General features: G+C 40.3%; 2 protein-coding genes across 3 annotated transcripts in view; one reads left to right on the forward strand and one right to left on the reverse strand.

The window, feature by feature from the left end:
- LOC137297076 (uncharacterized) overlaps positions 1-13,976 on the forward strand; it is a 49,745-nt gene extending 35,769 nt beyond the window's left edge. For both annotated transcript variants that reach the window (XM_067829049.1, XM_067829047.1), the window contains exons 17-24: positions 949-1,069; positions 1,776-1,794; positions 4,991-5,376; positions 6,499-6,517; positions 7,831-7,913; positions 8,388-8,530; positions 9,129-9,249; positions 10,812-13,976. In XM_067829049.1, the coding sequence (XP_067685150.1) occupies positions 949-1,069; positions 1,776-1,794; positions 4,991-5,376; positions 6,499-6,517; positions 7,831-7,913; positions 8,388-8,530; positions 9,129-9,249; positions 10,812-13,778 (3,859 nt within the window). In that variant the 3' untranslated portion in view covers positions 13,779-13,976. The remainder of the gene's footprint in view (positions 1-948; positions 1,070-1,775; positions 1,795-4,990; positions 5,377-6,498; positions 6,518-7,830; positions 7,914-8,387; positions 8,531-9,128; positions 9,250-10,811) is intronic.
- A 4,965-nt stretch (positions 13,977-18,941) lies between these two features.
- LOC137295742 (uncharacterized) lies at positions 18,942-19,976 on the reverse strand. Its single transcript, XM_067827266.1, has 3 exons — positions 19,910-19,976; positions 19,247-19,636; positions 18,942-19,006 (listed from the first exon to the last, which is right to left on the reverse strand). Exons 1-3 carry the CDS (start codon positions 19,974-19,976, stop codon positions 18,942-18,944), a joined length of 522 nt encoding a protein of 173 aa, XP_067683367.1.
- Positions 19,977-24,170: the final 4,194 nt, after the last annotated feature.

Below are 24,170 nucleotides of genomic sequence, written 5' to 3' on the forward strand. Positions count from 1 at the left end.
TACTTTTAAAACGAACACGCATATAACGAACCGACGGCTATAGCGAACTGTTTTAAAAGTCCCGAATAAACCACTATATGTTATCCTATATAAAAAGTCGTGAATAAAGAATTCTCTGTAATGAACTTACCAGCTATAGTGAACTGATTTGCAATGCCCGCGAGTCCCAGTTAACACTAATTAATGGTGTGAATAGTCAATTGAGCAAAGCCAATCAGTGTCAATTAGCGGTGCTCACTTTGAAATCTGACCAATAAGTTAAACATCAATGGTGGGATACACCACTTGCCTCTTGTGTTGACTTAAGGAGTATGTGGAATGAATTGAAAGGAGTGTCCGAGATTTCCGACCTCTGGCAATCTGATTGGCTAACACTTGCCAGTGCCCGTTGCTCACGACCTAGTTTTGTATACTTCCGGCATAGCAACTCGGTCTTTGGAGATTTAATAGAAAACAACAAGTGAAACCCTTCAAAAGGCCTGTGTATATTCCTCCCACACACATCGGAAATGTGGACAGAAACTTTTGATACTCGTGAGACTTTTAAAATACGATGTATTCAATGACGAGTGCGTAGTGACGAGTGACCTGTGTAAGATTACTGACTTTCTAGTGAAAAGAACGTAATATGAATGAATGTATGAATAAATTGAGTGGGAATGTGTAGTACTGTATAGTGTGTTTTACTGTTCTTTCAGTGGATTTTCCTGAATAGCGAACGATGGATATAATGAACTAATTTCAGTGGTCCCTTGTAGTTCGTTATAAAGGTGTTTTACTGTAGCTGGAATATTGCAGGTGTGGCCTTGAACGACTAACCAAAGACTGGTTGTGAGGGGATTAGGTTCCCTGTATTCCTTGTCTGTTTTACCATTTGTTTACAGGGAAACATGCGATCCCTAAGGAAGCCTGTGATCTTTTACTGTGTTATTACATTTACTTTTTCAGAAATGAGCTGTTGGCCTTTTTGGCCTTTGTGAATGAGACTGATGCTTTGCGTTGCCATCAAGATGAACATTTTTTGAATGATGTAAAACTGACTGTACGTTGGTCTCACTTGACTAAATGGGTAAGTGTATCTGCTGTAAGCTTTATGATGAAGTTATGTTGAGTTATGTCCCTGTCTTTCAGAAATCTGAACACCAGTACAGTTGTATAGAGTTGTGTCCCCTGTCTACAAGGATTGGATTGTCAAGTCAGTTGTGTAGAGCTATGTCCCCTAACCACCAGGATCTGATTGTCCAGTTAGTTGTGTAGAGTTATATCCCCTAATTGCCAGGATGTGATTGTCAAATCAGTTGTGCAAACATTTGTCCCCTAACTATCAGGGTCTGATTGTGTCAAGTCAGTTGTGTTGAGTTATGTCCCTGTCTACCAGGATCTCATTGTGAAAAATCGGTTGTGTAGAGTTATGTCCCCTGTCAACCAGGATCTGATTGGCAGATCAGTCATGTAGGGCTATGTCCCCTGTCTACCAGAATCTCATTGCCAGATTAGTTGTGTAGAGTTATGTCCCCTGTGAACCAGAATCTGATTGTCAAGTCGGTTGTGTTTCCCTATATTGTGTTGGTTTTCACTTCATTGGCATCACTATCTACATTAATAATTGATCACAATATTTCTTTACTCTATTATAAGTGGCAAGACAGGCAATGTCTTTATCCTTTTGTGAGTAAACTATGATGTTATTCCAGATAGGTATTACAAAGTGACAGCTTGAAAGATAAAGCACAAATTTTGAATCCATTTTTATGTCTTAAATCTTTTTTTTTCAGGGTGGTGAAGATAGAGGTGGTAAGAATAATATTTGGTTTGGTTTGTTTTCTTTCATATTGATTTCTCTGAGTATTTGGGGAGAGACAACAATATGTAGTTCCTGTGTGAACACCTGTGTCAACATCCCATTTCAGGCCGACCAGTCAAGAACTTTGTCTGACTAATGACCAAAGGAAATTGATGTTAGCCAATCAGAAAGCAGCGTTCTGAACATTGTAGGACTGTACATGTAATTCACATGAGCTGTGAGAAGAGTGAAGTGTGCTATTTTAGATGCTAATCCCTCTGTCATTTGAAATGCAGCGTGCAGTGTTCTAATTAGACATATGAAAGTCAGTTATCAATGCCATTACTGCACTCTTATAAAGCTCATAATTACTTACGGTGGCCAGTTTTATCTTGTCTGTTCATACCCAGATTTCATGAATCCATTTTGTGATGTACCGGTAAGCATGTTGTATTTCTCTCCAAACAAATATATTTTACTGGAGTATCTGTCTTCAGTTTTTTCTTCTACATTTCTTTCACTGTTATTAAAAGTTTTAGAATTTGGTAGTTTATCTAGATGCAAGATGCTTTGTCAACCATGACATGAATGGGGTACTGGGCTGCTGTCCACGTTACCAGAATCTCTTCAACCTAAACATTCGGGTACCCATCACATACTATTTTCCGCAAATATTATCTTATAGTTTTGGTCTAATGATTCTAATGACATATCCCAGAAGTAAAAAATTTCTCAGGTGGTGTGATGACTGAACCAGTTTTATCCTATTTCTGTTGTTTTGTTTTAACTCAATATTTTCATGTCATATAACATTATAATGTCCATTGAACTATCATATTAAGAACACAAACTGCATCCATTTGATTCTGTAAACTGAATCAACCCCCACTTTGCAATTGTTAAAAAAATCTAAAAAGTTTCTGAGACAAATAGGTATATACCATTTGTAACATAAGTACAGCAAAGGCTTGGATGTATTTCTTCTGCAACAATACAGTACAGTTCGTATCCTCAAAACAGTGTTGACCTCCAAGTCTTTAGACACTCCAATTTCAGGCAATGTAGTGCTTACTACTACCTGCAAGCTGTGTTCGGTGGTATAAGCCTATACCTTGTAATTTGGTATCATTTACTTGATGGGCAGTTAATGAATTTATAGCAAGTGTAATATAACGTGTAAGTGGTATCGCCGCTCAGATTGTCCGACAAAGGTTCCTGTTTGGAAATTCTCGTGTCTTGAGCAAAACCTCAACATTGCAAATTAAGGTCTGATGTGGTAAATTTATTACATGTCAGCTGAGATAAAAACACAAACATCAATCAAATGTACAACATCTTTAAGTGAAATTTGGAAGTTGGAAGTTTGCGTTTTGAACAAGGACAGTTCTGATTACACGATGCCATTTAGAAAGTGGTCAAATGCAACATATGTCATATTCGGGATGTCACTTTCTTAGTAACATACAAATTCTAGTACTTTTTTGGTTGAGTCCCATCCGGAATTCAAACTGGTAGTCTAGACTTTGTGTACCCCTCTGATAAATGGCATTGTGTAATCATGGCTTTCGGCTATCAGAGGGGTACACAAAGTACGCAGTCTGGACTACCAGTTGTCTGACTTCCATTTTTGTGGAAGTCATGGTGGCTGAGTGGGCTAGGCGGCTGACTTTGTGTGCTGGCGATGGTGCCCGACTCTGGGGTGACTAGGGTGATGGGACCCAACCAAAAAAGTACTAAAATTTGTACTTTACTAAGAAAGTGAAATCCCAAATATGACATATGTTTTAAGGAGAGTTCTATGGATGTACAACTTCTTTATTATCAATATGAGCGATCATTTTAATAACAAAGAAGATGTCTATCTGAACTCACCTCCTGCTGTAAAATATGTCTAGAGATTTCATCATGTTATAAATTCACTAAAAACCATGGTGTACTTTTTATGAAGTTCCAAAATGCATAAAAGTACAATGATAAATAAGTATTATAAAATAAAATTATTAAGATGTACATTGACTTAAGGGTATTTTTTCAGTCCTAATATTTGCTATCACTGACAGGAGACGTTAGATTTCAATATGTTTTCATTTTTATAATAACAATGAAGAGGGAAATATTAATGCATAAAAAAGATAACTACATTCTCCAGTTAAATCCACATTGAAACTGATTATCATCTTTGTTTTACCAGTGTAAGGACATACATATTATGCTACCAGTTTTGCTTGTGGGTAGCGTAGCACTGATCGCAACTCAGTCAAGAATTCTTGGATGTCATCCGAGGTTTTGATCATGGATTGGGTCCTCCCACCATGTATCATTGGTTTGCAGAGCCAGAGTTAAACAGTTGTCATTTTTGGTACCTTTAACCTGTACAAATTCACTCCATCTTTTGCATTGTTGCTATAAATATTTCCTCCTTCCTTTTGGCTCTAATCACACAAGACTAATCTTCAGTATTTTCAGCAGAACTATTTTCAACAAGTGCTGCTTATGATATACTTATGCTATATTTATAGTTATATACTTTAGAAATACTGTTGTGAAATCTTGTTAAAGATGCTGCAGTATACTTGCTAATGTAATATTGTGCTGATGTTGCAGTTTTACTGTGACATTGCTGTAAGGTATTGCTTTGATGTGGCAGTTATCCACCTGTGATATTACTGTGTCGTGGCAGTTATACATTGCTGTAATGTGGCAGTTATACAACTGTGACATTGCTGTAATGTGGCAGTTATACAACTGTGACATTGCTGTAATGTGGCAGTTATACAACTGTGACATTGCTGTAATGTGGCAGTTATACATTGCTGTAATGTGGCAGTTATAAAACTGTAACATTGCTGTAATGTGGCAGTTATACAACTGTGACATTGCTTTAATGTGGCAGTTATACAACTGTGACATTGCTGTGATGTGGCAGTTATACAACTGTGACATTGCTTTAATGTGGCAGTTATACAACTGTGACATTGCTGTAATGTGGCAATTGTACAACTGTGATATTGTTCTAATGTGCCAGTTATGCATCTGTGACATTGCTGTGATGTGGCACAGCTCTGACCATGCTAAATGTTGCTGGGTTTTTTTCTACTGCTGCATTATTGCTGTACTGTTGGCCTAATGTTGCTGGTATAGGGATTCATCTGTTATAATATAATGTTAACAAGTTTTCCATACAGAAATGTTGATGTTTTGCAACAGTTTCACAAAAATCTGATGATGAAGACGCAGAACCTGCCAGGTTTTTCAGACGTCGTAGATCTGCTGGTGCTCACAGACACAACAGACGTGCAAGTCCTCCCAGACACAACATGTCTGCTAGTCCTCCCAGACAAGCAAGACCCGTCAGTCCGCCCAAACACACTGGTCCTTCCAGACGTGACCGACTGGCCAGTCCTCCTAGACATGCTGGCTCTCACAGACATGACAGACTGGCCAGTCCTCCTAGACACGCTGGTTCTCACAGACATGACAGACTGGCCAGTCCTCCTAGACACGCTGGTTCTCACAGACATGACAGACTGGCCAGTCCTCCTAAACATGCTGGTCCTGCCAGGGGAGTCGGTTTTCCCAGACCTGCCTATTCTGTAAGTCACTTGGTCTTTTTTCTCTCACCAATTCTAGGTTTGTGTTTCCATTCAAAGTTGTCATTCTACCTGTCTTGTACATGTAATATTCATTGTAAACAGTTGACAAAAGGAAGGTCACATTCCGTGACATTATAACCAACTGACAAGGGAAAGCTGATATTTGTTATTGGATTGTTTTGCTCCCTTAGAGGTTCAAGAGTTTGCTCGTGACACCAAAGACCTGGTTTCAGTTCCAACTATTGACACACTAGTGTGCAGAATTGTAAGGTACATGACATTTTCCCTTGACAAAATCATGAAACATGATTTGACTGTAAATGATCAGATAGTTATGTTTTTGTGGGTCAAGTTAAATTCTACATAATCATGGTGCTTAAGCAACTTGTATGGAGTTATATCCTTTGAGTATCAGGATGAGATTGTCAACTCATTTGTGTAGAGTTATGCCCCCTTACTATCAAGACCAGATTGTCAGCTGTGTTGCGTAGAGTTATGTCCCCTTACTATCAGGACCAGATTGTCAGCTATTCTGCATAGAGTTATGTCCCCTTACTATCAGGACCAGATTGTCAACTGTGTTGCATAGAGTTATGTCCCCTTACTACCAGGACCAGATTGTCAACTGTGTTGTGTAATGTACCCTTACTACCAGAATCAGATTGCCAACTCTGTTGTTTTAGTGTTATGTCCACTTACTAACAGGACCAGATTGTCAACTCAGTTGTGTACAGTTATGCCCCTTACAACTAGGGCAAAGATGTCAACTCTGTTCCATAGCGTTATGTCCCCTTGCTGCCAGACCAGATTGTCAACCCAATTGTGTTGTGTTATGTTGTCCCATTCAAGGACCAGATTTTGTCAACTCTGTTTTCACTTTGTTCATTTCCCTTTTCTTTCTTGTATATTCAGTATTCAGTGTTAAAGAAGACAAAGAACGTTTATGGTCAGTAAAATTAACACTGATATACGTCACACACAACAATTTACTTTTAACATTAGAAATGTGGAAGCAGCAGTTACTTCAGATTACTTCTGACGATTACTTCAGTTCTCAGTAATTCTGTTAAGTAATTATTACAATGTTTTGTTAATGATTATGGTGTTTTTAATTCATTACAGGGGATGGAACCAATGAAAGGTAAGAGAAGAGAGTTTTGTGTTCTTTTCATGTTGGTATCTGTGTGTACTTGTTGTCAGTAACACAGAGATGCCAGCTGTTCCAAATTTATTGGAATCATCCCCAAAAATACCCGAAGTACTGAAGCCAGTTTCATTTGTATAAGGATTAATTTGTGTCATGGTATTGAGAAGTTTCATTCCTTGCTTGCAACAATTTATTGGGATCCCTAATTTGCTGGAAAAATTCCTAATGTTTTCTGTCTTAGGGAGCTCAGATTCCTAATAGGACCAATTTAGGGTAGGTGTCTCTGGTAACATTCCATTGGCCAACGAAATGACCAAGAGGAAATTGCAACATATGTCCTATTTGGAATTTCACTTTCTTAGTGAAGTACAAATTCTAGTACTTTTGGGTTGTATCCCATCCAGCATTCGAACCTGCACCCTCAGAGTGAGACACCCAATCACCAGCACACAAAGTCAGCCCACTCAGCCACTGCGACTTCCACAAAAATGGAAGTCAGACAAGTGGTAGTCTAGACTGCATATTTTGTGTACCCCTCTGATAAGTGTAAATTGGCACGGCTCCCATGTCCGAAAGCTATGATTACACAATGCCATTTATCAGAGGGGTATACAAAGTCTAGACTACCAGTTCGAATCCCGGATGGGACTCAACTGAAAGGTACTAGAATTTGTACATTACTAAGAAAGTGAAATCCCAAATAGGACATACTTAACAATTTCCTCTTGGTCATTTCATTGGCCAATGGAATGTTATACACCAACCCTAAATTGGTCCTATTAGGAATCTGAGCTCCCTAAGACAGAAAACATTAGGAATTTGACCACTTCCTTAATGGCATTGTGTAAACATAAGAGGAAATTGATTTTGGCCAATCAGAAAGCAGCTTCCTGAACATTGTAGTGGAGTATGTATGATTTCTATCAGCTGTGGAAAGTTTGCTGTTTTACTTTCTTTTCCCCTTTGGAATGCTGTGTGCCATGTTCTGATTGGTCATGTGAAAGGCAATTTAAATATGACATATACTAACTCACTCAGTTAATCCAGCTGTGAAAATACTTTCATGTGGTAGTTATATAGCTGTGATGTTGCTGTATTATGCTTTACCATAATATGCCAGTTAATCCAGCAGTGATGTATTATCTCTCTGTAAGTGTAATGCGACAGTTATACAACTGTGGCTGTTGCTGTTGTATGGCTGTGACTCTGATACATTGCAGTAATGTAGCTGTCATACAGAAGCATTATTGCTATATATTGTTAACAAATATACACATATGCATTCATGCTTGTTGCTTTGTGTACAGCCTATGAATCACCCAAATCTGTTGCTCCTGCTCAACCTACAGGATTTGCTAGATCATTCATTCCTGCCAGACCCATCTATCCTGTGAGTAACTTAGACTTTACTTTCATGTTTCATTCTAATATATTCAATATTTTTGTCAACAATAGACAAAAGGAAGTATTTTCAATAACATGTTTTCCACCAGACAGGGAAAATTTCGAGAGGGGATGGTGGGTAGCTTTTTGGTTAAAGTGTTTGCTAATCACACTGAAAACCTGTTAGAGATTCTGGACATGGATACAATGTGTAAAGCCCATTTCTGGTCCTCTGAGATGATATTGCTGGAATACTGCTGGAAGTAGCATTAAACAATAATCACTTATGTCCTAGATGATCGTGATGTGATTGTCGTCTGATCCTGGACCTTTTCATTTCATGATCCTTGAGACCCTGTTTATGTGCTCACATGTTTTTGATCTGATAAAGTGGTAAACATATTCACATAACCTCGATTTCACATACTTGGATATTAAAAATGTCATTAATTATAGCCAAGAACTTTCATGTTTCATCTAGGTACCTCCCAATGCTGCACCTCCCAGTAGGAGGCTGAGAATATCAGGGCTGGCAGCACACACAGCCGGTTACATGCTGATGTGCTACTTCTCCAGATGGGGAAGAGTCGAGGACTTTGATCTGGTGACGGATGCGACATTGAAGTTAGTTGTGTCCCTTTGTCCTGCCAAAACCTCTTGGGTTTACAGCATGCGAAATTTACCCTGGTCCTGTGGTCCTTGGCTAGTAAAACTAGTCAGAACCACTAAATAATAACTTTGCAGTGGTCCTGGTGGCCAGTGAATTTTTAATAAATCTACAGATGTTATTTTGGACCAGTGAAGTGTAGACTTGACCATTAATTATTGTCCTCACATGGTCCTGTGGTCTAGTGGGAAATTTTGAAACGTTTCTTTTCCTGGGTTTAGATCCGATTTATGTTTCATTTGTGATCTTGTTGATGGGATGACTGTAATGTGGCCTCCAGCAAGGCGAATCACATGCTCGGTTACTGGGTTGATGTGTGCCAGCTTACCGTATCTGTGTAGGCTCATGGTAATGGTGCAAGTATTGTCGCATCCCATCTTGATTATTTACTAACTGCTGTCTTATTGCTGGAATATTCCTGAGTGTGGCAATGATATTCCAAGCTAGTACCTGATCTTGTTACCCATGACATAATTAATAAAGGTGATGATCATTGTTCATAGTATTAATCGTTAGACTGGTCCAAATGCTTATAACACTCACCCTTTTTTTCAGACCAACTGGTGTTGCATTTGTGATATTTGAAAAACTTGGTGATGCAGTGAAAGCAGTCTCAGACCAGCCACATGTTATTGATAATAAGGAGGTCGAAGTCACCTATGCCAAGCCTTATGAGGTAAGGAACATATGGAGGTATGTAATAAGGTGAAGGTTGCCCCCTCCAATACCCCAAGCCTCCAATCAGGGTGTGTGATATGGTGAAGGTTGTCCTCAACACCAAGCCTCCAAACTGGGTTGTGATAAGGTGAATGTTGGCCCCTACACCAAGTCACAAATCAGGGTATGTGAGATGGTGAAGCTTGTCCCATACACCAGACCTCCAATCTGGGCATGTGATAAAGTGAATGTTGCTCCCTACCCCAAGCCTCCAATCAGGGTATGAAATATAGTGGAGTTTGTCCCATGCACCAGACCTCCAATCAGGGTATGTGATCAGGTGAATGTTGCTTCCTACCCCAAGCCTCCAATCAGGGTATGAAATAAAGTGATGGCTGTCCCATACACCAAACCTCTGAAGGTAAAGCACATATGGAGCTATGTGATCCTGTCAATGTTGTCCCTACACCAGTCCTTTGGAGATTAGCATCTCTTAAGGGTATATGATCTGATGAACGTTGTCCCCAACACCAAGTCTCCTGTCACCTATATGTCATGGAGTGACCACAGTCCTTATCACCAAGCCTCCTGTCAGGATATGTGATGCAGTGACCACAGTCCTCTACACCAAGCCTCTTGTCAGGATATGAGATGCCGGCACCACCATACCCACTGCACTTAGCTTCTTGCCAGTATATGTGATGCATCGACCACAGTCCTCTTGTTAGGAAATCTTTACACTTATGGAGAGGCAGTATTCTGTTGAGACATCACACTGGCCATGTCCACCAAAGCAGAATGTAGGAGACTCCAAGAAACAATGAAGGGAATACCTTTCTGTGTCATCCTTTGAAATTGTTATTTAATGTTCATGATTGTCCACATCACTCTTCACGGCCTGAAGTTTAACGCATGGAACCAGTATGTGTGCAGAGCCTGTAGACTTGCTCATTGTTCCTTCTCCTTATATTTCTTCAGGTTTCATTTCTAAGTAGCATTTTTACCAACTGTCTCTTCTCATTCTAAAGGAAACCATTGTTGAATCTGATGGTTAACTGACCATGTCATTTTAAGCTGCCATCATCTCCATGGCATGTTTGTTTGGTTTGTTGCAATTTGACAGGTCCTATGAACTTTCTTTTGATGTAATCACTATTGATTGGGTGCAGACCTTATAGGCTTGTCATGTTCTGTGTAAAAGTTTAACAAAACTGGACATCAAATTCACATTCACCATTGTATGTATTTCTTTACCTTAAATTTATATTGTTTTTGTCTGCTTTTGCATTTATGTATTTTTTGTCAAATATATTTGTTGGGATTGTAATTCTTTTTGGTTCATACGGTATGAATCAAAACCCAATGTGCAGATGTTTCACAGTTTCATACAGGTTCATCACTTTTAAATTCATTTTTGCATTGTCCAGAAAATGTGCATCACTGAATACTTTTCGCCATTTCAAAAACTATATTTGATTCTTTTTTGCCATTGTTTAAGCGGATAGGATCCACTTACTTTCTAAGAACAGTACTTTTCATGAGCAAACTGTAGCTTTATACATTTAAATTTTGTACCTTCAGAACCTGTCATCTCAAACCTTTCCATCTTGGAGGAAACAAACACCCTGTGAAACTGTCCAACATGAGAGATTGCCAAAATCTGTCAAATCACTGGATCAAGGTTATGATGCACCAGAAACTAGAGAGCCACAAAGGTTGCTTGAAGACACACAGCCACAAAGGTCGATTGAAGATGCACAACCACGAAGGTCAATTGAAGATGCACAGCCTCGAAGGTCGCTTAAAGATGCACAACCACGAATGTTGCTTGAACATGTACAGCCACAAAGGTCGCTTGAAGATGCACAACCACAAAGGTTGCTTAAAGGGTATCAGCCACAAAAGAAGTCCACTCCTGAGGCTTTGATACCCAGTTTGACACAAGTAGACACAACATTATCAGCTGAATATGAGTGCAAAGTCTCTGGATGTTTATTTAAAGGCAAATCAGAGCAATTTGAACGTCACTGGACAAAAATTCATGAAGCAAAGGTTCTTTATCTCATCTGTTCATTCTGTAGTATGGAATGTGTGGATGCTGATGATCTTGGTGAACACCTGGATTTTTTTCATGGGATTGAAGACAGAATTGAAATGGCAACACTCCTGCGTTGTGCTAAACAACAGGAGAGAGACAATATCCACTTTGTCATGCCTTTCAGTGTGACAAGGGAAACCTGCATGAAAGGGACTCAAGCATTGCCTTCACATAATCAGGTAACACCCTTCCATCCTACCACAACATCTGTTCCAAAACCTGTTTCACCTCCACCTGTGCTTCCACCCATGCCCAAGCCTGCATCTCAGCCTGCTGAAGGAGGTCAGTCTTTTCCACCAGCATGTATTCAGCTACCTGTCTCTGGGATTTTAAATAGATCAGCTTGGCAGCAAGCTCCTAATCAATCTCAAATAAGTGCACAATCACAGCAAACTTGTGTAGTGGCTTCAGGACACACACAATTTGGTGCAGTTGCACCTTCTGTAGTTCCACCAACTTTTCCACAAGCAGGTGGCCCATTACAACTCCCACTGACTGGGCAATTGATCACTCAGTCTGCAGATGCTCAGCCAACAGAGTTTGTAATGGAACAACCACCTGCTGCTTCTCAGTCAGTAATAATCCCTAGTGAAGATCCTAATAGCATACCTCAACTTGATACTCAGGATTTTGATGATTTTGACATTTGCAATATAAAAACTCAGGAAAAGGAAAATATTCAGGAAAAGTCTTGTGAATCCTTAAGTGAAGCAGAAATGAAAACTGAAAAGAAATTGAAAGATGAACTGAAAAGATCAGTCCACCCCAAAAAGTCGCCAAGTCAGCAAAGGACAGATAGTAGTGAACCATCAAAGAAAGGAGGGAGATATAACTCTGATCAATTAACAAAGGAATGTCAACACAGGACAGAGAACCGCCCTCATTCAAGAGATAAATATCAAAACAGGACACAAAACCGTGACAGGGCAAGTGAAAACTTGTTGCAAAACAGAGGTAATGGTGATCAGTCAAGAGATAAACATCAGCACGGGACAGAGAACCATAGTCGTTACAGTGAAGACCTTCAACAAAGGAGAAGTAATGGTGATCGGTCAAGGAAGGAGCATCGGCAGAGAACAGATAACTTTAACAGATCTAGAGATAAATATGAGTACAGGACAGAGAACCATGGTCAGTCAAGTGAAAACCTTCAGCAAAGGACAGGTAATGGTGATCGGTCAAGGAAGGGACGTCAGCAGAGAACTGATAACTCTGATCAATCAAAAAATAGATATCATCACAGGACAAAGAACCATGGTCAGTCAAGTGAAGACCTTCAGCAAAGAACAGAAAACCTTGGGTGGTCAAGAGAAGAAATTCGTGGCAGGAGACACTGGAATATGGGAAAAGAGGAACCTGTGGAAGTGTATATGGATGAATATATGAATGAAGGTGAAGAGTATGTGCTGGCCTATGTGGATGAAGATGGCGTTCATGTGATGGATGATGGTTTTGTGATTGATGAAGAAGGTCATGTTGAAAGTGAAGAGAGAATGGATGAAGAAAGAGAGAGAGAGGTAAGAGGTTATGCAGGAGAAACAAGAAGTGGCCACAGTTTTATTGATGATAAGGACATGCAGATGCATGACAGTGGTCAAAAAGGGTTATTCAAGGATGGTAGATTTTCTCAAGAGGAGCATTTGGAGTATGGAGATGGGAACAACAGTGTGCGTATAGGGAGGAATGAGAATAGGACACAAAGGTTTGAGGATCAAATGCGCAGAGAGTCTTTCTTTGTTGAAGAGGATGAATGTTATGATGAAAGGAATGAATGCTTTGTTGAAGAAGAAAATGAAGGATTTACTCAAAGTGAGAGGGTGGTTGAGGTGATGAACTGTGATGAGCTTGAAGGAGCTTTTGACACAGCTTTGCCTGAAAGTGATCAACAGTATGGCAGGATATTGCCTGGACAAGGGAATAGCTTGGACAGAGTGAGTCGAAGACTAGGGAGCAGTAGACAAGTCTCAAATCAACGTGACAGCTTCAAGGCAAGAGGTAGTCAGGGAAGAGGATCCAGAGAACATAGTAAAAGTTCCAGAGGAGATAAATCGGTGACACGGACTGGTAAAGACAGAAACAACAGAGGTCGCGAGAATATAGAACACGATAAGCAATTCAGAAAACATGATTCCAAGAAAAGAGGTCGAAAGGACTTTGTTAATGATGGTACCACAGAATCTCAAAAGAGACGTAGCACAGAGATCGATGACAGAGATAACCATAGAAGTTGGAGAAATCGATACTGGGAAGACAAGGCAAACAGCTACAAGACAAAAAGTCAGTACTGGAGGAAAGAAGGTGATGGCACAAAGAATAAGCACCAGATGAACATTTGTAGAAAGGAAAGGAGACATGGTGATAAGAATGAGGGGAATTGTGAGTTTGATGAGGATGATGGTGACATGGCAGACTTTGACATGAGTGACTTTGTTGTCATGGATGCAGTGTGAATTTGAAGGTTTGATGATGATCATCAGGGAATTACATGTGTTCTTAAAAATCAGATGTCCTCAGACACTGCCCAGCAGAGCATATACATTAATCAGCATGGGAGTTCTCATTGGACATGGTGTCTTTGGTGTCTTGGATACTGTGTGGATTGGAAACATTGTTCATAATAGGTATGAAAGAACATACTTGTGAAAGATGTAAGTGCCTTTTGTCATTCCTTTTTTTCCAGCAAGAATGACGTTTGGGATTGGTGAGTTTGGTGACTTTCATGTCATAAAAACTGAAACATTAGGCAGCAAAAAAAATCTTAAATGTTTCTCGGGCACATTTTTTTCAAAAGTGACAAGGGCTTTAGGAAGACTTATTTTGAAATTATTGATCGAAAAAATGTTACACAGGAGGAACACATTTATATTTTTTTTCTGTCAGAAATACAGCTTGGGAAGTTTAGCATGTGTTAATGAGTTGTAGATTCAGTCACACTCCTTTTTACAGACAACTGACAAATTGATGGGGATGCAGTGATTTCCAAGTGATTTCAAATTATGCGGGAGTGAATGAATGGGTTTAGCTTTATGCCGCACTCAGCAATATTCCAGTGATATGGCAGCAGAGTTTTATTAAGTATGGTCCAGACAGTCCAGTGATCAACAACTTGAGCATTGATCTGCGCAGTTGGGAACTGAAGACATGTGTCAACCTGACCACCTGATCCCATTAGTGGCCTCTTATGACGAGCATTTTTGCTTTTTTGTGACAAACATGGGTTGGTGAAGACCTATACTACTCAGGGTCTTCAGATTATAATTATCATGGTGTTATCCTACAAGCTGATCATGCATTTCTGTATATGCTCATCACTCTACCCAGTCATCTGAAGCTCTTCACAGCGGCATCTTCTATGTCTTTGGTTCAAGTCTGTGGACCACCATAATTATGATCCTTGATTTACCAATGCCATATCTGCTGGAATCATATGCTATGGTGTCTCTAGAATGCTCTTCAAACTTCAGTGCACCTTCTTTCTTCTATTTTAATTTGTTCTTGGAGTCAAGATTCTAGCTGCTGACACAAGCAGGTATTCTCAAAGGCAGACAACTCTGTCATCAGAGTTACAGGTAGCATCAACATTTACCAGCAACACTATCACCTTTTGAAGGGGCAAAGAGTAGCCCAGCAACCTTGTGTTGTACATATATAAGAAGATATATGTATTGAAGAAGTCATAAATCCATACCATACCTTTTCAAGATTCTTTTTCTTTTTTCCTTGAGTTGATTATGCACAGATATAAATGTTTCAGTGAATTGACCACAGCTGTGCCTTTTAAGGTCGTTTAATGCAACAGTCAGCATGTTTGCTAATGGCAAACCAGGCAGGTCCTTGAGGAATGGACTTGGTGGAAATTGGTTCCACATTCAAAGGTTTATAGTATCAATTGTATGCTGATTAATAATCAGCAACTCCCAAAGTGAGGTGACTAGGAAATTATTTTAACTGGAGAAAACCCATGTGTAGTGTGCTTTTAAACCTTTAGTTAGGAAAGTCCATGTTTGGGATTCAAGCTCATGTTCCTTGGGATTCAGACAGTCTGGATTATTTTTGTGCACTGTGGTCTGAATAAAGAAGGACTGCTGGAATGGCCATCCCTATATCATACACTTTCCTTCTTTCTCGGTAAGAATGCACATTTACAGAAAACAAAATTTAAATATAAAGTCAATATAATTCAGTTCTTAGAAAATAGTGCCTAACTACAATACAAGTTTTCATTCTATGTTTACTGTAAAAGACATATTTGTGGACCTTATCAATGTCATGTTGTGAATATAATTAATGTAGGAGTGGAGAGATGAGAGTGGGAAGTAGACATGAGAGTGGGGTGGGGACATGAGAGTGGGGTGGGGACATGAGAGTGGGGTGGAGAGATGAGTCTGATGGGGAAATGAGAGTCTGATGGGAAAATGAGAGTGGCGTGGGGACATGTTATATGCAGTAATTAATCTATCAAACACTGCGTTGTTTTTTTTGTCATTGTGTTCTTGTTTAACTCTGCCTTAAAAAATGCTCCAGGCATCCAATAGTCATATGTACACATGAATGTCTGTGCGTGTGTAAGTGCGTGCGTGCATATGTGTATTATCAGGCTGCCCAATTCAAGCACAGCATGCTCAGTGCATCCTGAATGTTGTCGCCTTGACTCTGTCAGTGTGCCAGTAACAAGGCCTAAAGCGTCAGAGTTGCAATAGGGCAGATGACAGCAACCACCTAGTATCAATGACTCTCGAGACTTTTTGTTTTAAGGATAATGTGTGATTTTATGTCACTTCCTGCAGTTCAAGCATCACTTACTGTGATCATAAAACCACAAACACTCTTTGAACGCCGTGTCAACGTTCACAATACATACTTCTATATTGCCTTAGTTCTGGATCCAGAAGTATTTGCATATGTTGTACACTCTGTGTCTTTACAACACAGCACAAGAGAGGAGACACTGGTGTCTCTGGAATGGAGAGAATTTGCATATGTTGTACACTTTGAAAGAAAGTCTTTCTTTGCAGCAGGAACATATACAAAAAATGAGTACCATTATAATTGCGTTTTAATGCTGCAGCTCAACAGTTGTCCAACTGTGGCAGCTCATTTTAAATAATCTTATCTGGACCAAACCATCCTGTGACCAGCATTATGAGCATTGATCTACACAACTGGACTACGGTCATGAGTCAACCAAATCCGCCAGCCTGATCCCCATTAGTTGGTTCCCATGACAATATGACAATAGATCAGAAAAACAAAACTGAAACACAGACAGATAAAAATACACATTTATTTTACAAGGTTTGCAACAGAATGAAATCAAAACATAATGTGGTAACGACAGGAGAGGCTGATGGGTAAGCAACAACATACTGACAAGGATGACGTAAACTAAAATGTCTGTAAAATATATTCATTTTGACTGCTCTTTGACATCCACTTTAGTGGTGCTGCTGATGTCCTTTTAATGGTTTTACTGAATATGATAGCAGTGTCTTTAGAATTCTAAAACAAAACCAGAAGGGTGACATTGTGATCATTAAAATACAACGCTGGAGAGCCGATAATGGTGTCTTTGGATCACAACACTGGAGAGATGACACTGGGGTCTTTGGAACACCACGCAAAAGTGGTGTCACATGTGTTATGGGAAAACACAAAACTAGAGAGGTGGCTCAAGTGTCTTGGGAACACAACACTAGCCAGACCATACTGATGTCTTTAATATACAACACTAGAGAGGTGAGACTGGTGGCTTTAAAACACAACACTAGAGATGTGACACTGGTGTCTTTGTTACACAACACTAGAGATGTGATACTGGGGTATGTGGAACACAACAGTAGAGAGGTTTTACTAGTGTCTTTGGAACACAACACTAGAAATGTGACACTGGTGTCTTTCGAACACAGCTTGAGAGAGGTGACACTATTGTCCTTGGAAAACAACACTAGTGCGGTAACACTAGTGTCTTAAAACCACAATAAAAGAGAGGTGACAATGGTATCTGTTACACTAGAGATGTGATACTGGGGTATTTGGAACACAACACTAGAGATGTACTGGGGTCTTTGGGATACAACACTAGAGAGGTAACACTGGTGTTTCTCAAAACAACACTAGAGAGGTGACACTGGAGTATTTTGAACACTACACTAGAGAGGTGACACTGGTGTCTTTGAAGCACAACACGAGAGGTGGCACTGGTGTCTTTAAAACACAATGTATTGAGTGATGACAATTGTGTCTTTAAAACAACACTAGTGAGCTGACACTGTTCTCTTTGGAACACAACTCGAGAGGTGACACTGTTGTCTTCGGAACACAACTCGAGAGAGGTGACACTAGTGTCTTTGAAACGAAACACTAGAGAGGTGCTGCTGGTGTCATTGGAATACAACACTTGAGGGGTGGCACTAGTGCCCTTAAACCACAATAACAGAGAGGTGACACTGGTGTCTTACATAACACTAGAGATGTGATACTGGGGTATTTGGAACACTACACTAGAGAGGTGATACTGCTGTCTTTGGAACACAACACAACAGGGGTGACACTAGTGTCTTTAAACCACAATAATAGAGAGATGACACTGGTGTATGTTACACAACACTAGAGATGTGATACTGGGATATTTGGAACACAACTTTAGAGAGGTGGTTCTGGGGACTTTGCGAAACTACACTAGAAGTGGTGACACTGGTGTTTTTGAAACAGAACACTAGAGGGGTGACACTGGTGTTTTTAAAACAGAACATTAGAGGTGACACTGGTGCGGTTTGAACACTACACTAGAGAGGTGATACTGGTGTCTTTGGAACACTAGGACACCTTTGTCCTAGGCCTCCCTTTCCTGCATCTCATCAACTACCTCTCCATCTGCCTGGATATCATCTGTCTCCGTTGCTGACATCCTCCTTCACAGACCATGAGGCAGCACCACATGTGCCTCCCTAAAACTTAGTATCAATGACCAAACATATGTCAGTAACCCGAATCTAACACCGCACCAGCCCTCTCTTCAATACCCCTGTAACACCTCAGCGACCCAACACCTCCCTTATAGCTCACCAACAACCTCTACCACACTCCTGCACGACCGTACGACATCAGCGACCACCTCTAACGCATGGTCGACTTCTCCAACAGATCAAAAACCACCCTCTGTCACAGCAGTTGACCGAAACAGTGAAATGAACTCCATCTTCTGTTGAAATTGAAGTTTGTGGACAATTTAGTCCGACCTTAACAGTCTACAAAATGGTGTAAGAACACCTCCGCGTAGTCCCGTCTCACGTTGTGTTCAGTGGCTCTCCTGTTCTGGACATATGACATCAGTTGAAATCATGTACCAGCCCTGAACAAGGTAGGCAGGACATTTAAGTAAGGGAACATACATTTGTTGAAATGTTACTTACACCTACTTATATCAATATCCTAATAACAATGTTACCCATCAGCCTCTTAATTTCTGCGGAGGTTGACCACACCGCTTCTGTATATACAGGAAAATAGTTCATCGGAAACATATTCAATCAGGGTCAAGGTCGTTACAGGAGGACGCGCGTGGGTCATGAAAAGATGAGGGAAACTGGCGAAGACCAATCAGAAAGAATCATTTACAGCATGAAGCCAGTCTTCATGCCTCCGAAGATACCTTTCTTCTTGGGCTTGTCCTGTTTGGCTGAAAAAAAATAGGTGGAGTTTAGCCATTGTCCATACCTTGCCTAACCGGTATTACTCATGAGCAAACCTGCCAAGCTAAATACGGAATCTGATCTAATTCTCTCATGGTTTTAAAGAGGACATTTTACCATATAACAATACAACATAGCTGAACAATATCTGCGACCAAGTTGAAAAGCATTGCCATTTAATACCATTTAACGGTTTCTGCTGTGCTTGCTGAATCCACATTTCCTACCTGGAACGGTGTCGGCATCGGAGGCTGCAACAGCAGCTGCAGCGTCTTCATCCTTGGGGAGGTCAGTACCAGCTGCAGCAGCCTGTGCCTTCTCCATTGCAAGAGCTGCAGCTGCTCTCTCCTTCTCCAGTGCAGCATACGTATATGCCTTCTCTAATGCTACGTCCTCCAATCTATGGACTTCCAACGTTGCAGGCAACCCAGCGTTCTTAGAGGAATATGCCGACACTCTCTCGGCTTCCGTGGCAGCAAAAATCAGGGCCTCTTTCCAGGCAGCATATCCAGCGTCTGCTGCAGCAGTAGCAGCCTCGGCCTTGTCCACAGCAGCGGCGACGTACGCCTCGGCGGCTTGCTGATCTGCCTCTCGCTTTACCATCTCTTGTCTCTGATCTATTGGGCGGAAAGGTCGTAGACGATTTAGATTGAAAAATAGACCCGACTAATAATCACCCAACTGAGTGGTAAATATGGCTTGGATTGGACAATAATGTAGATAGTCAAGTGGGGATATACATCAGTTAGCAAGCAGAGATCGTGCTGTATATCACTGGATTGTCTGGTCCTGGTCCATATGAGAAAGCTAGATTATTGAGTATTTCGGTGTAAGGAACAACAACAATTAACCACCGTTGCACGTGTCATGTAGTTTTAAGCAATACCTACCATCGCGATGTTTGAGGTATCTCTGAAATTCATATACGGCTAAAGCCAGGCCGTGCAGAAAGATCATCTTGTTTTCAGTGCTGTCGAGAAATGAAACAAAATGCATGTATACTTCTTACCATTGGGAAAAAGGCACACTAAGTCTCTTTCATCGTCCACAATATATTTCAACTTATGATCCTGTTAACAGTATGTGTCATATAACCAACGCAAATAGCACGGGGTGATTTCCATTTGTTAATCAAGTCACCATGACCATTCATGAACATATAATTGATGAATATCACTTTCATCGTTCAGGATAGTAAAGATATAAATCAATGCTTATTTGTAAGACACATATTTGATTCTGGAATAAATCCTCCTTTTACATCTTTGCAATGTTATGTGACAGACAAATACATCACGAATCTCACTCTGTGAACGAAAGACATAAACTCCCGTATATTACCCGTAGAAAATAATATCATTGCTTAGGACTTGATAAAATAAATTGACAAACGTTGCTGACCGTCGTTTGTTGTAAAGGGATTAGTCATTTAACTGGGTTTGTTTTTCAATGTCGGGACTGTGTTCGAATCCCCGATTTTAAGCAAACATAGCAAACAAATCGACAAAACTTGTTTAAAAATCAACAAAGTCGCTTATAAACGGGTTTAACTGGTTACAGGTACATTTGTGCATTAGTCACCTATTTGCATAGACTAATCGAGATGACAGCGTCCTTAACGGCGTGCAACAACAACGGCAGCGACAACAACAAATACGTCCGACTCAGGCGACAAAGCGCTGACAATGAAGGCGTAACTACGTCGCCCGTCTATGACGTCACACGTGAAACGGATCGTCGTCCACTCTCCTACCCAGAGTTCCATGCGGCCAGACAACATGGCACCTCTGCCACAGGCCAGGGTTTCGCTCCTCACAGCGATCGTAGCTCTACGATGATCGTAATTCCCATACCTTAACCAGGGATACTCTACAACTTCTAACTTCTGTACAGGCTCCCTGCCTTAACATAGATTTACGGCGTAAGTCACGTTACGATCGCTTTGAGGCACGAGTGACAGGACAGAACTTACACAGTCCATTTAATATAATGTGCATATTTCTGAACTCTTTTTATATTTGATGAGTCTACACACCCAATTAAACATCATTGTTGACATAGTATAGAGGCACTGAGAAAATATCCTAAAACTTGTAACACTATCAAATTGTGGATTTGCACCGCGATCCTGTGTTTACATACTTTGTACGGCTCCACGTGCTGCGATCAAAGCCCTACGGAGAGCAAACGATGCAGCAGACGATTTAAATTTAAACGTGTACTGTCATAAATCAAACTGTCACAGTTGTAGAAGAATCTTTACGTAACAGTGTAAAACAATATGAAGAAAACCCAGCCGAATCGCTTACGTTATGGCAGTCTCTGTATATTTATGAACATACACGTTTGTTTACAAACGAGAAAAGTTCGGTCACGTGATATGTAAATTAGTCTGTGGCAGTGATGTTATGCTTATGTCATCGCTGCGCCCAAATGTGAAAAGTACCGCTGTTTAAGCTGGTTCCCCGCTCCCTTTGCGCGCGCGACAAACCTACATTGCGAACGCTTGACGGGGCCCAGCTTAACTTTAACATTTGCCAGAAATGCTGATAATTACCGTTCACGTCCTACCTGATTTCGCGTCAGTCATGGCGTCACGCTGCACGGAAACTTTGACAGTAAGTGTTTCTTTCGAATTATCAATTCATTGCACTGTACCTATTTTTACTGTTCGATTTCTTGCTATGATACATAGCTATTACAGGCAGGGAACAGACGACTTGATGTAGGAAAATATGAAACAAAATGCTAGTCAGTGTAAAATCGGATTTTTTCTTGATTTACACTTCAAGCAAGTCTTTCAACCACAGCGTTTTCACAACCAAGATCTTTCCTTTCATTTTATCTAGACAGTTGGTGCTGTTGACAAAGACACGTTGTAATTTGAGTCTAAAATGTCTGGGGAATTCAGTGATGCATTTGTCGCAGGTGAATATCATAAACATGTATAGGTGAGGTACGTGATGTAATAGGCGTCTCAATACCGGTCTTTGAGAAATGTGATTTTGTAAACACTATCTGATATGGCGTAGTGGCACCTCGGCCTTCGTTTAAGGGTATTCTCGAAAACATCCCAACCGATTCTAGGTTCATAGGCAAAGATTCAGAATTATCATTAGTGATTTCGTGAAAACATATCCGTTTTTCTCATTACAAACAATACAGAAACATCACGCTGAGAATTGCGATTTCGTATTGTGTCAAGAATGGCGACATTTAAGATGAAGCCAATTTTGAAAGGTTATCTTAAGCGCCTTAGCGTTTGTCATAGATGGAGGTGGTCAAGCTTGCTGACCTGATTGACTGAAGCGGTCTTTTCCAGCACGGGTACTAAAGTAATGCTGGAAATGCCAGGAAAAGGCTTTTTGACTTCAATATAGATATAATGAATTTGACACAGGATAAAAGCACATACATGATACGTGTACGGATATTAAAGCGCAGATGTAAAAAATGCTCTTGAGGGGTAACTTCACAGGAGGAAAATTTGACGTTGAACAACATTTGTACATATTCTAAATAAAAACTGTACTTTTGAAATACAGATTATAATTATTCATATAGCCTCAACTACAATTACTTAATATGAATGATTGTAAATAGCTCTGGGTTTGTTTTGTTTGTTTATGAAAATGATGGAACTCTTGTAGTAGTTATATTCAAAATAATGGCTTAAAAAGTCTTAATTCAAATCGCATTATAATCATGTTCACCCACAGAAGTATCAACATGCAACATGCAACTTGATATATCTGAAAAACAATTAATTTCCAATTTATGTCAGTATTTCATACTGGAACAACCTTTCATCATGACAGGGTTTACTATAGAATGACTGTGTTAAGCCCTTAATCTGACATACAGGCGAGTTTACAAAGTTGCAAACAAATCAGTTACCTCGGGGGTCGTGTGAAAATCAAAATCAGGTAGGAAACTCAAACTGGACAGCTTGGTAAAGGTGTCACAAGCCGTACAATTTATGAACTGTGTGAACGCAAATCCCACCGACGTGTGCAAAATACAAGATGAGATCAAAGATACAATAAATGTCTCGAAAACAGCTCTTATTGTGGCTCTGGTAGAAACGGGAGAAATAGGGCGCAGGTACACCGAAAGGGGAGATGACAGAACTGTGTTCAGAATAGTACTCAATCCTGTCCATGCGATCAGCTTATTTCAGAACAGGTGAAGAATACCGCAATTTGGGTTTCAAATTATATACCTTTATGAAACCTGGTGTGATAAAACCGAACGGATGCAGCTTCCTTTAGATTGTTCTAAGGCAGTGTTAAATTACCATCAGTCAAAGATAGACGCCTGATCATCTTGCATGCGTGTAGTCGTAGCAAGGGACTGATTGGGGATTGTGATTTTGTTCTTGGGGCTAAAATAGGATGGTGATTACCATAGCGAAATGAATTAGCAGGTATTTTGGGATTGGTTCGAACATCGATTCTTACCTCAGCTGGACGAACCAAGCGTTATCATTTTGGATAACGCCAGTTTCCATAACCTGCATGTCCCTGTTATCATCCCACCCAGTGAGGGATGAGCAATCTCAAGGCTGAGTTGCAGGATTTTCTCACTTTCTGTAACATGCCTCACAGGTAATCAGAAACAAAGCCCCAGCTCATGAAAAAGGTCCGGCAGTACAAAAAGAAAAAGAACAAACAATCCAGTACATCACTGACGAAGTAGCTGTAAAACAAGACCACACAGTTCTGTGTACACCAGCACGGCACTGTGATGTCAAACCTATCGATAGCGCCTGATCTTGGGAGGGCATTAACGTCAGCCGAATTGCACCTGTTGGAATTCTGCTAGAGTCCTTGACCAGCAGTGATACTGACACTTGATGTTTTGAACCAGAACAGAACAGAACAGTTTATTCTCGGAGAAGACCCACCTACGGTGGTACATGAGAAAACATTGTGGATGGAAATGTATCTTCAATCAAGATGGCGGATAAAACATCTCATAAATTGAAGTGCAATAACTACAATTTGAGCATGCTAGAAAGAGTATTCAAAAACTTAGAGAGGTTTTTAATGTGTTTTGTTTTCTGTACTGAGAATAGTTTTTTTAGTTTGAATGCATTTGGCCATTTATAGAAGTATTCTGGGATGTACATCACCCGCTGTTGGAGAAGAG

The sequence above is a fragment of the Haliotis asinina genome, chromosome 9 (assembly GCF_037392515.1).
Source record: "Haliotis asinina isolate JCU_RB_2024 chromosome 9, JCU_Hal_asi_v2, whole genome shotgun sequence".
NCBI lineage: Eukaryota > Metazoa > Mollusca > Gastropoda > Lepetellida > Haliotidae > Haliotis > Haliotis asinina.